This window comes from Pinus tabuliformis, chromosome X (genome assembly GCF_031772625.1).
Source record: "Pinus tabuliformis cultivar Carrire ecotype Pingquan chromosome X, CPIR1, whole genome shotgun sequence".
In the NCBI taxonomy this organism is placed as follows: domain Eukaryota; kingdom Viridiplantae; phylum Streptophyta; class Pinopsida; order Pinales; family Pinaceae; genus Pinus; species Pinus tabuliformis.
Genome location: NC_142308.1, coordinates 1,151,821,691 through 1,151,836,688, shown reverse-complemented (window position 1 = coordinate 1,151,836,688; position 14,998 = coordinate 1,151,821,691). Strand labels below are relative to the sequence as shown.

Here is a 14,998-nt window from a genome sequence, read left to right as displayed (position 1 = left end):
AACTTGTTGTGCAGAGGTATGTCCTTTACTTTCTGTGAAAATATCTTCCTTTTAAAGAGTGGTTTTCCATATTAACTGGTGTGCTTCATAGACCTGCACAACTGGTTTTTCTGCTTGCTCTTTAATAATCTGTGGCTTTCTACTATCTAGCTTGTACTGTCTACTCTAGCTGACTCAATTAATTTTCCCAGTGTTCAAATCATTGGAAATCTGCATTTAATATTTAGGACAATTTACTAGAACCTTTTCTGTCCTGACAGCGACTGTGCCATTCTACTTCAATGATGTCTGAAGTTGTTCTAAGTTTGCATATTTCAACTCTTGTAAAATATTAGTTGTCTGGTCCAATACACTGATCCTGTGCTCTTTTGCGAATGCTTCATATTTGTTCAGAATGTGAAAAATAAATTCCTTAAGACTATCAAGTGGGTCGTTATCCTTCAGGAGTGGCAAGTCTGGGATGCCTTTGGCTTTTTCTTCGAGTTCCTTGAGCATTTTTTTTCCTTTGCATTCTTTCCTCCAGTTCTTGGTAGTGCTATTCCAACATCGACTTGTCTCTTTGGTAATTCCTGTACATTTTTAAGATTTTTGTCTAGTGCATTCTTGGGATATTTCGTTGGGTATAGCAGAACCTCTAAGGCATACAAGATTTATGTTCCCTAGCAATAGGAAGATCATAACGAGATAGCCTTCAAGAAGTCTCGCGAGATGCCAGCAGGTGATTAGCGTGAGCCAACAGAAACTCCATTGGTTCAGTAGCAAGGGTAGCCACATGGACCGCCACAAGCACAACCACAAGGATCTAGTACAGTTACCAGTACCAGCACATCCTCAGGTGCATAGGATCCAGTGAGTCTGCAGCAGACAGAATAGCAGAGGCGAGATGAGGAGCTGGTTGAGCCTCCCACCACTAGTGGTCGAACTAGTAGGGAAGTTCGTCAAACATTGAGAGATGCAGATGAGTTCGTTGGAGCTCCTAGGATGAACAAGAGAGAATGCGAATAGCTAGAGAGGTACCAAGCATTGGTGGCACAAGTTGAAGAACCTTCCAGTGATCAAGAGGCTGTACAACATCAAGTGTGGATAACTGTATAGCTCTATCATGACGAACGATGGTAGCATGGAGAAGTACAAGGTTAGGTTCGTGGCAAAGGGGTATGCGTAGAAGGAAGTTATAGATTAGGAAGAGACCTTTGCCCCAGTTGCCAGATATCCTTCTATCTGGTCGATTATATCCCTAACAGCGTAGATGGGATGGCAAATTCACCAGATGGACGTCAAGACAACTTTCTTGAATGAGGTGATAGAGGAGGAGGCATACATTAAACAACCAGAGGGCTTTGAGATACATGAGAGGGGCACACATGTGTGCAGAGTGAAGAAAGCTTTATATAGTTTCAAAATAGGCTCCTAGGTCATGGTATGGTCGGATTGACAACTACTTGCAATAGATGGGATTCGTCAAGAGTGATGCAGATCCCAACCTTTACTATTTGATGGTAGAGGATGATCCACTCATCCTAGTGTTATATGTGGATGATCTCTTGTTGACAGGGTCATCAGGGCTCATAGAGGACTGCAAGAGGAACCTAGCAACAGAGTTTGACATGAAGGACTTGGCGCTGATGCATTACTTCCTAGGCTTGGAAGTGTGGTAGAAGGACAGGGAGATCTTCCTTGGTCAAGAGAGATATGCTATAGAGATTCTGAAGAGATTCAGGATAAGGGTTCTAGACCCATGTCTATCCCTATGATTACTAATTGGAGGAAGATCGATGCATCAGAGGACGAGGACGTTGACCCCACCTTGTATAGACAACTTATTGGTTCCCTCATGTATCTGGTCAACACTAGGCCAGATATCTACTTTGCGGTCAACACTCTCAATCAGTTTATGGTGGGACCGAAGAGTGCATTGGACAACAACGAGGCACATTTTGAGGTATTTGCACGACACAATCGAGTATGGATTGAGATATACTCGAGGTGATGGTATCAAACTATGTGGATTCACAGATGCAGATTAGGTAGACAATTCTGTGGACAAAAAAAGCACATCAAAGTGTTGCTTTCGCGTTGGATCAAGGATAGTTTCTTGGTGCAACAGGAAGCAGAAGTCAGTAGCACTGAGCTCTGCAGAAGCAGAGTATATGGCAGCTAGCACAACCACGTGCGAAGCTATATGGCTTTGGAAGTTGTTGGTGAGCTTGTTCAGTCAGAGGATGGAGGCGACCAATATCTACTATGATAATCAGAGTTGCATTAGGCTCTCTGAGAATCTAGTGTTTCATGATAGGTCGAAACACATAGACATTTAGTATCACTTCATCAGAGATTGTGTGTAGTGTGGAGTAGTCCAGCTATAACATGTTCCCACAGAAGAGCAGGTTGCAAATATACTCACGAAAGCTCTAGGAAGAGCTAAGTTCGTATATTTCAGAGAACAAATGGGTATAGTGGAGAACCCTTTTCAGCAGCAGGGCATGATTCTGTGTTCTCAGTTGCAGTTGTTGCAACAACATGAGATCAGTTGCAGCGCAATGCAGAGTTGACAACAATATAGGGTGTACAATGCAGTGTCAGCGGCAACACATATGCAGTATGGTTCAGCTACAGAGTGGCAGATGAACCAGAGTTGCACAATAGCTGGTTAGTAGTGGTAGTTTGTCACATATGTCAGACATTAGCAATGTGTATGGGAGGAGATGTTATGAGATTGTATAGAACATCTTCCTCGCTAAGAAGGAGTGTTAGTTTTTGATGATTGAGTAGCATCGAATAGGTGTTCTAGTCTCGACTTTGGTCTCTGAGAATCTAGTGTTTCATGATAGGTCGAAACACATAGACATTTAGTATCACTTCGTCGGAGATTGTGTGTAGTGTGGAGTAGTCCAGCTACAACATGTTCCCATAGAAGAGAAGGTTGTGAATATACTCACGAAAGCTCTAGGAAGAGCTAAGTTCGTATATTTCAAAGAATAAATGGGTATAGTGGAGAACCCTTTTCAGCAGGAGGGCATGATTCCGTGTTCTCAGTTGCAGTTGTTGCAACAACATGAGATCAGTTGTAGGGCAATGCAGAGTTGACAACAATATAGGGTGTACGATGCAGTGTCAGCGGCAACACATATGCAGTATGGTTCAGCTACAGAGTGGCAGATGAACCAGAGTTGCACAATAGCTGGTTAGTAGTGGTAGTTTGTCACATATGCCAGACATTAGCAATGTGTATGGGAGGAGATGTTATGAGATTGTATAGAACATCTTCCTCGCTAAGAAGGAGTGTTAGTTTTTGATGATTGAGTAGCATCGAATAGGTGTTCTAGTCTCGACTTTGGTCAGAAAGGCTTAGAAACACAAGAACTCCAGAACCCAGTAAAAGTTTAAGAGAAAATGCCTAGAGATGGCTCAATTAATTTGATTAGTCAGTAATTAATTTTTTCGTAAGTCTAACTTGGGAAAAATGATTAGTTAACGAGAATTAATTGAGAAATGTGAGAATTCTCTAGAAACTCACATGGATCAACTCAGAGATGATCTTAGTCGTTGATGAGGATTTAATCATGGCGATTGGTGAGCCAAGGAGAGATTATAAGAGGAGGTCGATGGGGTTGGAACAAAACATACTTGAGGTCAAGTTCCTTGGTAGAAATTGAGCTTCCCAATTGCAGTGATTCAACAAAGAGAGTTCGAGCCAAAGAGGGGACACAGAGACAGTGAGTCCGAAGGAAGATTTCTAGTTTCGGAGAGGAAACAACAGAAGGCAGAGTTATTTTACTAGAGGTTGCGCAGACAACTTTAGAGTGACAAATCAATTTAGCTGAGCACAGGGTCAATTCAGCTACCAGAGGTCGAGAAATTTTTCGAGAGGGCCGGAGGATCACTTCCAACAGTAGCAACAGGCAGGACGTCAGACTCAAAGGTAGATTCCAGGAGTGCAAGTTATAGGTTGCGTAGCATCTACGCAAGGGTTTTGGATGAGCATATTTTTGAGTGGTGTTGTGCCGTGATTGCCTATGGAGGAGGGAGAAATTTCCTCGAATAATTTTACTAGAATTTCTTGCTGAGGATCACCAAGTTTTGGCATCCAGTTGTACTCAGAATCTTACTGTTGCATAATAATAAAACCCTCATCTACTGCACCGGTTTTCCCACATTGGGGTTTTTCCGGGGACAATTGTCCAAAAATAACAGTGTATTTCTCAGTTTCCAGCATTTTATTTTCTGCAGCATTTTTATTGTGAAGAAATCGCAGTGTGATTAATTTGTTATTTTGCTGTAACAAAATAATCTGCATAATCTAATCAGTTAGAGGAATTAATTCCAGTTGCTGCATTTCAAGGAAAATTTCACACGTCGGTGATCAACTTGTGGATATCTCGTTTTATATTCTATGTTTTCAATCGTTTGAATTATTTGGGCATCATCAGGTTCTTTATTTTCTTCTCGAGTCAAAATAATTATTTCAACGCTAAATTTGAGGCGTGCTTGACTTAGCGTTAAACTACTTTGTGTCTTATGCTTCTTTAGTCTGGCTCACTTGATTCTTGCTTGCTTGCTTGTTATTATTAGTGGGCTGTCTAGACTCTAGAGGACTCAACTGATCTTTTTTCTTAAGTGGAATTTTTTCTTTCTTCTAGTGTCTTCTTTGCTTTATCCTCCAACTCTCTTTCTTTCTTCTGCTTTTCCAATCCCTTTTTTTTCTTCATCCCTTTCCAGCTGTCAAATTTTCCATTGGTGGCATTTTATTCTAGGATATAACAATCAAACCAGTCTCTTTTTCTTTTCCTTTCCCTTGAGTTATATTTTCTCTGCCTCGTTTGCTTTTTCATTCCTTCATATTTCATTGCCTGAAATTGTGTCTTTCTTTCTTTTCTTCTCTCTGATCATATAGGTTCCTCTGCAGTTGCCATGCAAGTTTATTTCTTCACTGCTAATGCAATTTATCTTTCAATTGCGGTCTCCGTCAAGATGGTCTTGATGAGAATATCTTTTACTTTATGATTACTGCTTCATATTCCTTTCCCACTTATTATTGAGATATCAATTTTCTCTTCTTAGGTTGCGCTCTTGTCATTCTACCAAATTTTCCAGGTGAACTTTCTGTGTCCTCCCTCAAGGTTGATAAGTATTGCGCAACTTATCTTTCAATTGTGGTCTTCATCTGGATGGTCTTGGTGAGAATATCTTTTGCTTTTTGATTGCTGCTTCATATTCCTTTCCCACTTATTATTGAGATATCAATTTTCTCTTCTTAGGTTGCTCTCTTGTCATTCTACTAAATTTTCAAGGTGACTTTCTATTTCCTCCCTCAGGATTGATAAGTATTATGTAGCGACCTTCATCACTTTTTTTGTACTTTGAGGTTTCTGAAGTCTATTTTCTTTGACCTGGCAATTGTTACTTCCAATCTGACATAGTGGACTCCTTGTTAAATTCTTTCTTTGTAACTTTCTTCTTTCCAGTGGAAGCTCTCTTTTGATTTTATTGGTGCTTTCATGGTTTACTGAGGGATGGGAGCTCTCCCTGATGTACAGGGAACTATATACAATACAATGCCTTCTTCCTCTTCTATTTCTCCTGGATTCATTGGCATATGGATGTTTTCAAGTTCTATGTCTGGCATTTCTGCATCAGGCAATTGGACTAGACCCTCTGGAAATTTCTCTGAATATCTGGTTCATTTCTGGGTAAATTTCTAATTCTTCATTCTCAACTCTAGCTCCTCTCTGAATGAGACTTTGGTAATGTTTAAGCCTAACTGTATATGAACATCTAGAAGGTAGGTGCCTCCTGGCTGGATATTTTATTCTCCATTTGTTGCAGTGTGACTTGTTTTACCCACTTATTAAAAGCCAAATTGATGCGAGAGAAACATATTTCCACAGCCTAGGCTCGATTTCTGCTATGAGAACTTTGGTACTCCTGGGTTTTCAAGTTGCCACTTGACTATATAGATGCGGAGGGAAGGGAATCTATTGTATTTCACTTTTTCTTTGCATTCCTGGCAGTTTGTGTTTAACATAGATGCCAAATATTCCAACCAATTAAGCACACTGCCATTCTCGACAAATCCTTCCACTACTGATAAAACACTCAAGGGAATATCAGAAGCCTTATCTAAAAGGCAGTGAAGCAGATAGATACAATCACACAATTCCATCTGTTCTTTAGATCAGGGACACTGCTCAAGACCAATCCTTAAGAATTCTTTCCATCATCTATCCCTGTCAGGTTATGTTGGTGATTACGTAAGGTTTTCAGTTATTCGAATTGGTCAGTTGAACCAAATCATTCCATTGTCGTACTGACTGACCATGAATTTCAAATCTTCTACCTTTAATCCGTTAAAGTTGCAACTTGTAGACCTCCCAATATCTTATCTAATGCCGATGGTTTCCTTCTTTGCCGTCTCTACAACCCATTTTCCAGTCAACTGTCATCCAAATGGAGATTTTGGTCCAGTGGGTGTTCAAGTCAATTTCTTCAAGCTTTGCATTAGTGATTCTATTAAGTCTCAATTCATGCTCTGTTGTGGCTTACTGTACTTTCTAGTCCCATTAATTATGTATTGGTCAGTCATGGACATTGATAAATTTACCTCTCCTATCTACATTATGCTTATAATATATACATAAAGCTACTGATTGTCCTTGAGTACTTGTGATTACTTCTCTCAATTAATTGGAATTTTGATTTGCATGGCTTGAATTGTTAGTTTTACCCATTGCTTAGTCACTGTTCCCTTTCAATGTAGTGCATTTAGCAGATCCGTACAATCCCAATCCTTGTGTAGGTACGAGGGAGGCACAGTTATAGTGAGTGCTCAGCAGCAGTTAATTGAGACTGATGTGATTGAATGCTGCACATTACACTTGCTGTTCTGTTTATTCAGATTGATGTGTTTGTAGATATAGCATTCCTTTATCTCCTGTTTTGATAGGAGTAAACTCAGTGTCAGTATCCTAGGTTTATGGTTTTGTTTTATGAGTGCAGATCTGCTTACCATGTAGTAAAAAATTAACATTAATATGTACAAAGATTAAGACGGTGCAACAAAAATTAGTACAAAGAAATGCTTACAAGACCCCGGTAGGTGAATCTGGTGCTTAATGAGGCAGTGCACTTCTTTCCAATTTCATGATAATTATGATGGCCGTCAAGGAGGTATTCATTTTACAGAACTTGACCATGCTGCTCTGAAGTACAATGAATTGATATTATACACATTCCAATATACACACAGAGGCATCACTCTCCTCTGTTTCACATTTGTGCATATTACCCCAATTCTGGACAAGTAATCACTTGGAGTGCTTAACTAATGATAAAAGAGGATAATCTATTTGTGGCAGTTCGGTCCATGGTTTCTTGCCACCTTGTCATTATAAAATCATTATCAGTATTAATATTTGTCAGTTTCACTATGTTGCTGCATGTTATTGTGGGACTCTATTTTATACATCTGAACTATCAAAGTAATATGGGTTGTCATTTTTGCAGAGTTGGGAGAAAACAATGGACTGTCATAGCCCTGGACAAGGTTTGATGCCAGCAAGCTTCAAAGTGCGGACTGTTCCCCGTGATGGGGATGACGATGCCACTGAAGATATACTGGACCCAGACTTCGGAGAGGCGGCAATAGGCCGCGTGGCCCCTGTTGACTCTGGTATGCATTGAAAGTACTTATTAGAATGCAACTACTTAAATATTTTTTGTAGTTTGTAAATTTACAATCTCTGCATCACAGATGAGGTTTAAGGGGCAGAGTTCTATTTTCATTTGCCATTGATGAGCATTCTATGTTTGTGACAATTCCAGGATTATGGTGGATTATTCTTCTTAGAGCATATGGCAAGTTTACAGGAGATCTTTCTGTTCAGGAAAGGACTGATGTTCAAACAGGGATTAAAATGATTTTGAAGTTGTGTCTTGCTGATGGGTTTGATATGTTCCCCACATTATTAGTAACCGATGGATCATGCATGATTGATCGTCGTATGGGAATCCATGGCCATCCTCTGGAAATACAAGTATGCTATATATGCTTCTTCACATGATTTGCATTTGTGTACACATGCTTTTACTATAAATTACATTATAAGATTTGCATTTATTATTTGTAATTTTTAAGACTTCTATAACGCAATGTTACCAGACTCGGAATCGGCAATAAATCGGCGAGGCAAAAGAGCGAAGAGTTTTAATCGGATCGGGGAAAAATCGGGAAAAAATCGGTGAATTCAATAAATAAAGATATATACATATTGAATTAAAAAAAAAACATTGTTCATTCATATTCAACAAAGCCATGTCCAGACTCCAAACAATGCATAATATCAATAGATGTCCCAAATATCATGAATGAATAAGTATCTCATATATGTTATGAGTCCAAACATGATCCAAAGTACTAAGTCCTAATTCCTTACCAGTGACTACATGAACCAGAAGCATCTGCTTCTGAAAGTTTATAAAATACTGCATACGAATCAGTAAAAACGCAGTAACTGAAATCTCTTGATTGCTGCTGAAATGATACAATAATGGTTTGCCACTGAAATCTTTGACATAGCACATGTTGAAGCTACACTGGAGCACACTGCACACTATGCCTCTATTACACTACGACTCTATTACCTTCTTGATGTATGAGTTGCGGGCCTGAGAAGTGAGAAGTAAGTTACAGACCAACGTTTAATTTTTAACGTAACTAAACCACACAGCAAAAAATGCGGGATCCCTAAAAGTTAAAACCCGTGCTCGCCGAGTTGACGGTTGAAAATCACCTCAGTCACCTAAATCGAAATTAATCGGTGAGTCGCAAGTCAAACTCAGTCAACGCAAGTTTGACTCGCCCAGAGTTGAATCGGATCGTTTGAGGGAAGTGCAGAGTTTGACTCATGATTAATTGCGAGTGATCGGAGATTCATGTGTCACTGCTATAACGTACAGATGTCTTTTTAATATCAAATAAAAACTGTATGCACTGTTTGAACGTGGGTGTGAGAGAGAGATTGAGTGATTGATACTTGTTTTCGAATGTACCAAACAGTATGTAATAGCTTGAGAAGTTCAAATTAGAAGCTCTCAGAAAAACAGGCTTAGAAGGAAAGCATCCAACCCAATAAATTATAAAATATAACAAATTTACAGGTTGAACTAAGCTGGTTAATCAAATCATATTCTATAATTAGTCAATTTATTAACAATTTTATGTATATAAATGGAGTATGCAGGGCACCGCTGTTCATTCCAGTGCTTCTAATGCATAGAATCACAGTTGAGAATTAAAATGGCATCAAACATAAATGGGGCACTGTTATATAAAAATTAGTTAATTAGGTAGTTATTAGGAATCACCAAGAGGCACCCAAGGCAGTATAAAGCCAGGGGCCTCCCACAAATTGTAATCATCATCTATCTGTTTTAATAATAATAAAATGAATTTGCCGAATATCTAAGTTGTTTGTGCCATCTGGTATCAGAGCTAGTTCGATTCTCCGGCAAGATGCTACACAGAAGTATCAATCTACTCAGTCCAGCCGCATCCGAAACCCCTCTGTTCCTCCACGCCACTCTGTCCGCGTCCACCCTCCACACCACACCGCTGTCTGCGTCCACCACACTGTGCTGTATATGCCTCCCTTCCGCTGTTTGGACGTCTACGATCACCGCACTTACTGTTCGTAGCCCTTGCCCGCAACCCCTGTCCGTAGCCCCTGTCCGCAGCCCACAGCCGTCGTCCGCAGCCCCTGTCCGTAGCCACCGTCCTGTCCGTAGCCCATCCGCCGACATCTTTTGCCCTCAATCACCTGTGCCGCCTGCCCACCCGCGCCCCCTGCCACCGTGCCTCCGCCGTTGTTCCCAACGTCCGATTTTTGTTTCTTGTCGCTTGGTCGATTAGTCATCTCCTTGCCGGTCAGTGAAACTGCGTGACCAGTCATTTAACCCATTTAATTTTTTATTTATATAACTATATAGTTTATATATTAAAAAAAACCTTTATATTATAAATAATTTCAACATATGATTAAATTAATTAATTTAATTTAACTATTAAAAAAAAATTAGTTCAAATTAAGCAAGAAAGTTTAAGCTGGCGGACAAATATGCACCCCCACAAACCCGTTCATTGTCATCGATGACAGTGGCCGATTTCATCAAAAAATTGATTGATCTTGAGAATAGGATTACGAGCCATTCCGATGATTTAAACCAAAAATTAGTCGGTACCACGAGCCATTACCGGACATTCCGACGACATCAAGAAGCTTCAGGATACGACAAATCGAATGGAACAACAGCGCGGGCAGAACCATATCAAATTCGAAATGAATCATAATCAGACAATGACAATGCGAACCGTTATGTGTGAGAGGATGAAGATTACACCCAAACAACTATTCCAGGATGATGGAGGTAATCAACAACACAATTCATCAGATTCAACAAATTCAACAGATTCTCATGAAAAATTTGAGTCTTCGAAAAAACCATCCACTCACCATCAAGAAAATAGTAACACGACGTTTCAAAATAAGCAGCTCTGGAATTCATTCACCAATCAATACCCTCTTTTCGCTCCACCATTAGTGACGTATCAACGAAGAGCAAAAATTGAGCTACCCAAGTTCGATGGTAACAAAAAATGCAGTGTTGCATGGCTGAATAAAGCAGAAGAATATTTTGAGATTTAAAATTTTGACAATGATGACAAAAAAATTAGGCATGCTTCCATGAAAATGGAAGGCGAAGCATGCAATTGGTATATGTGGTGGAAGAAGACGACACTCGCTATCAGTTGGAGAAAATTTAAGGATGCGTTCTTTAAAAGATTCCAAGGTGTCAAGGAAGAGTTCTTTTCAACACTCATCAAATTGCGACAAAAAGGAGATGTGGATGAATACACTCGAGAATGGGAGACCTTAGCAACGCGAGTACCTGGGTTATCAGAATCTCATCTAATTCAATCATACATCTTCGGACTTAAAACTCATCTACAAGTAGAACTTGAGCTTCATGACATTACATCGATAGAAGTAGCAAGACAAAAAGCAAAAGCTGTTGAAAGGAAATTTGAAAAAATATTGTGGTCAAAACCAGAAAAAGTATATTCGAGACGAAGAATTCCTCAGTCTGTGAATACGGATAATACAAGATATGTTCCACCACATCTTCGTGAAGGCGAAAAATCTAATGTGGAATGCAAAGGATGAAAGAAAGCAAGTGCAAACACTGCGGCGAAAAGTGGGACCCTAAACATAGGTGTGCTAAAGGAAAAGAGTCAAAGAACCTATATAACTGTGAAGCAACTAATGATTCAAACAATGATGAATCAGACATAGAAGGAATAGAAGATGCCCCAAAATTCTCTCCAGAATTAGATGACGGAAGTATTCCGCAAATGTCACTATCAACTATGACAGGTATATCACAACCCCAGACTTAAAATTAAAAGGACATATAAAGAAGAACAACGTAGTGGTTTTCATCGACTCCAGTAGCACCCACAATTTTTTAGATTCATCCATGGCAAAGAGACTCAACATTTTCACATTCTCCATGCCCAACATGAAGGTGATGGTAGCCGATGGTAAGAAGATTGAACAGGTAGGGAAATGCCATAAGGTCAAATTGCAGATTCAAGACCTTAGAATCCCGTTCTACACTATACCATTAGGAGGAGTAGATGTGGTCTTAGGTATCCAATGGTTATGAACCCTAGGCACTTACTTTGCCAACCATCAAGAGCAGTTCATAAGCTTTAACTGGGAAGGGTAGAGGTACAAGTTATACAGATTCCAAGCACCAGAAAATCAAATCGTGTCATCATCCCAAATGATGAAAATGATTCGAAAAGGAGCACCAACTTATGTAGTACACTGTCACCAATTAGAAATGTTATCTGCAAAAGTGATAAGCGAAGAGTCACCTGAAGTACAATAGCTAATTCAGAAGCATGAAAAGTTATTCCAAGACTTGGCCATGAAAATGCGTTCTAACAGGGAAATTGAGCATACAATAGAAGTCAAAGCAGGATCAGATCCTGTCAACATCAAGTCGTATCAATATCCACATCACCAAAAGATTGAAATTGAGAGATTAATCCAAGACCTTTTAAAATGTGGGATCATCTTGAAAAGTAAGAGTCCGTATGCTGCTCCAGTGGTATTGGTAAGGAAGAAGGATGGATCATTCAGGCTATGCATTGATTATAGAGGATTAAACAAAATAACGATTAAAAACAAATTCCCAATTCCCTTTATCGACGAAATGTTGGATGAACTACATGGCACAAAATACTTCTCAAAATTGGACTTAAGGTCGGGCTATTACCAAATTAGAATCAGGTTGGAAGACATACCAAAAACTAAAGGTCACTATGAATTTAAAGTAATGCCCTTTGGGTTAACCAATACACCAACAACATTCCAAGCCACTATGAACGAGTTATTCGGTCCATACCTTAGGAAGTTTGTATTAGTATTCTTTAATGATATTTTAATTTACAGTAAAACTTGGAAGGAGCACCTACAACATCTGGATAAAGTTCTTACACTACTGAAAGAGCATCAGTTCTACGCTAAGAAATCCAAATGCACCTTTGGTAAGGAAGAAGTGGAATATCTCGGACACATAATATCCCATGAAGGAGTAAAAGTGGACCCTAATAAAATCAAAGCTATAAAGGAATGGACCAAACCAGTTAATATATCCAAGCTAAGAGGGTTCTTAGGATTGATTGGATATTACCGAAGATTTATTAAAAACTATGCACATATAACTGCACCTCTAACAAACCTTTTAAAGAAGAATTCATTTCAATGGAATGAGGAAGCAGGAAGGTGTTTTGAAGAACTGAAGGAAGTTATGTCTAACGCCCCGGTATTGGCAACTCTAGATTTCTCTAAACCATTTATCATTGAGTGTGATTCTTTCGGGTTCGGTATAGGTGTAGTGTTAATGCAAGAAGGGCATCCAATAGCTTTTGAAAGCAGGAAGCTCAATAAACGAGAATGTCTTAAGTCCACATACAACAAGGAAATGCTCGCTATTATGCACGCACTGGCCAAGTGGAGACAATATCTTTTGGGAAGTAAGTTCTCCATTCGAACAGACCATAACAATCTCTAGCACCTCCTTCAACAAAAAACACTTTCCAAAGAACAACAAAAATGGATTGAAAAAATTGTCGCCTTTGACATGGAGATACTACATAAAAAGGGAAAAGACAATGTAGTAGCAAATGCCTTGTCTAGGAAGGACGAAGAACCAACATTACTTGTAGTCTCGGTTGTTGTTCCTGAATGGCTTAATGAGATTCGAAGTAAGTATGCCAAGGATCCAGAAATAACTGTGATAATCAATAACTTTCCAGAGATCTCAAAATTTGAATGGAAGAATGATATTCTATGGTACAAAGGAAGAATCTATCTGAATTCAAACTCCAAGTTTAAATCCAAGATACTCAAGGAGTCACATGACTCACTGTTAGTCGGGCATGTAGGATTCTTTAAAACTTACTACAATGCACGACAATCATTCTTTTGGAAGGGGATGAGTTGTGATATTCAGAAATATGTAGTAGAATGTGACAAATGTCAAGGGAATAAAAGTGAAAACCAGTCTTATAATGACAACCAGTCTTCTTGTACTTGAAGCTTGATGAGGTCAACTTTCTTCCTTGTTTGATCTTGGTCACCATCTAGAGCTGTCTTCTTAAGTTTCTCATTTTCCTTTTTCAAATTGTTAATCTCTTCCATGGCAGTCATAAGTTGAGTGAGGAGTTCTTCTACAAAGTCTTTTTCATTCTCTTCATCTTCTAAGTCTGCTTTAGCCTTGACATCATCATTCTCATGTTCAGCTTCTATGATGGGTTCTGGATTTCCTTCTAGATTTCCATCATCTTCTTGACTAGTGGTCATGGTCAATGCTCCTTTTGAGTGAAGATCATGAAGTTTGTCCCATATGCCCTTTGCTGATGGATCTTTTCCTAGATTGTTCTTTACAGAGTTAGGGAGCCCATTCAAGATTGCCTTTACTGCTTTTGCATTGTACTCCTTGGATTCTCTATCCATCCTGCTATCATCAATCACTGTGTTCCAGATTTTAGTGCCTTGAGTCTTTAAGAAATTCCTCATTCTTGCTCTCCATATATTAAAGTTCCCATTGAGCCTTGGAGCCTCCTCAAATTGATTGTCTTCTATTTTAGTAGTAGAGGGAGACACATCCTTAGGAGGATTGGAGACTTTCTTCCTTGACTTCGCCATTTGTGTTCTAAGGTTCAACCTTCACGCTGTTAGGCTTTGAATGAAGGTACTTGCTTTGATACCAATTGTTGGAAATACTGAGAGGGGGGTGAATCAGTATTTCTTTTTCCCACTATTGTTTCACCAGTTAAAACACATATATTCAAAACACAAGATGAACAACAAGAATAAATGCTTTTATTAATATAAACTGTGCAGTAAAATAGATACAATATATAGATGATTACAATCAGTTGCCAAGCTCCAACTTGGACTTTGGTGAGGCTCCAACCTCCAGAGCAACAACTCTATTTCGCCAAGACACCAATCTTGGACTTAGGAGCACAAACTCCCAAGGACTTCAATCCTTCCTACTTCTGAGGCATCAACCCCAGGGACTCCAATCCTGCTTACTTCTGAGGCACCAGCCCCAAGGACTCCTATCCTTCTTGCTTTTGAGGCACTAGCCCCAAGGACTCCAATCTTGTCAAGGCACTTTTGATAATAATGTTCTATTCTCAGAACTCTTCTCTGCTGAGTTTTGTCTATTTACAGCTTCACTGTAGTCTCCAAACTACAGTATCAATGACAACCAGTCTTCTTATGAATGAGTCTTTACAATTCTACACACTGCCCACGCATAGTCTCCAATAGCCTTCATGCTCTCTGATAATGTCTTCACACAGCTCTAGTCAGTCTACTGTTAGCTGCACTAAGCTCTGCATAAAGAATAAGTTCTTGTTCAA

General features: G+C 39.3%; 1 protein-coding gene across 2 annotated transcripts in view; it reads left to right on the top strand.

Annotated features, from left to right (window-relative positions):
• LOC149143975 (neutral/alkaline invertase 3, chloroplastic-like) overlaps positions 1-14,998 on the top strand; it is a 187,171-nt gene that overhangs the window by 146,721 nt on the left and 25,452 nt on the right. For both annotated transcript variants that reach the window (XM_089448392.1, XM_089448391.1), the window contains exons 2-3: positions 7,504-7,669; positions 7,822-8,033. In XM_089448392.1, the coding sequence (XP_089304518.1) occupies positions 7,504-7,669; positions 7,822-8,033 (378 nt within the window). The remainder of the gene's footprint in view (positions 1-7,503; positions 7,670-7,821; positions 8,034-14,998) is intronic.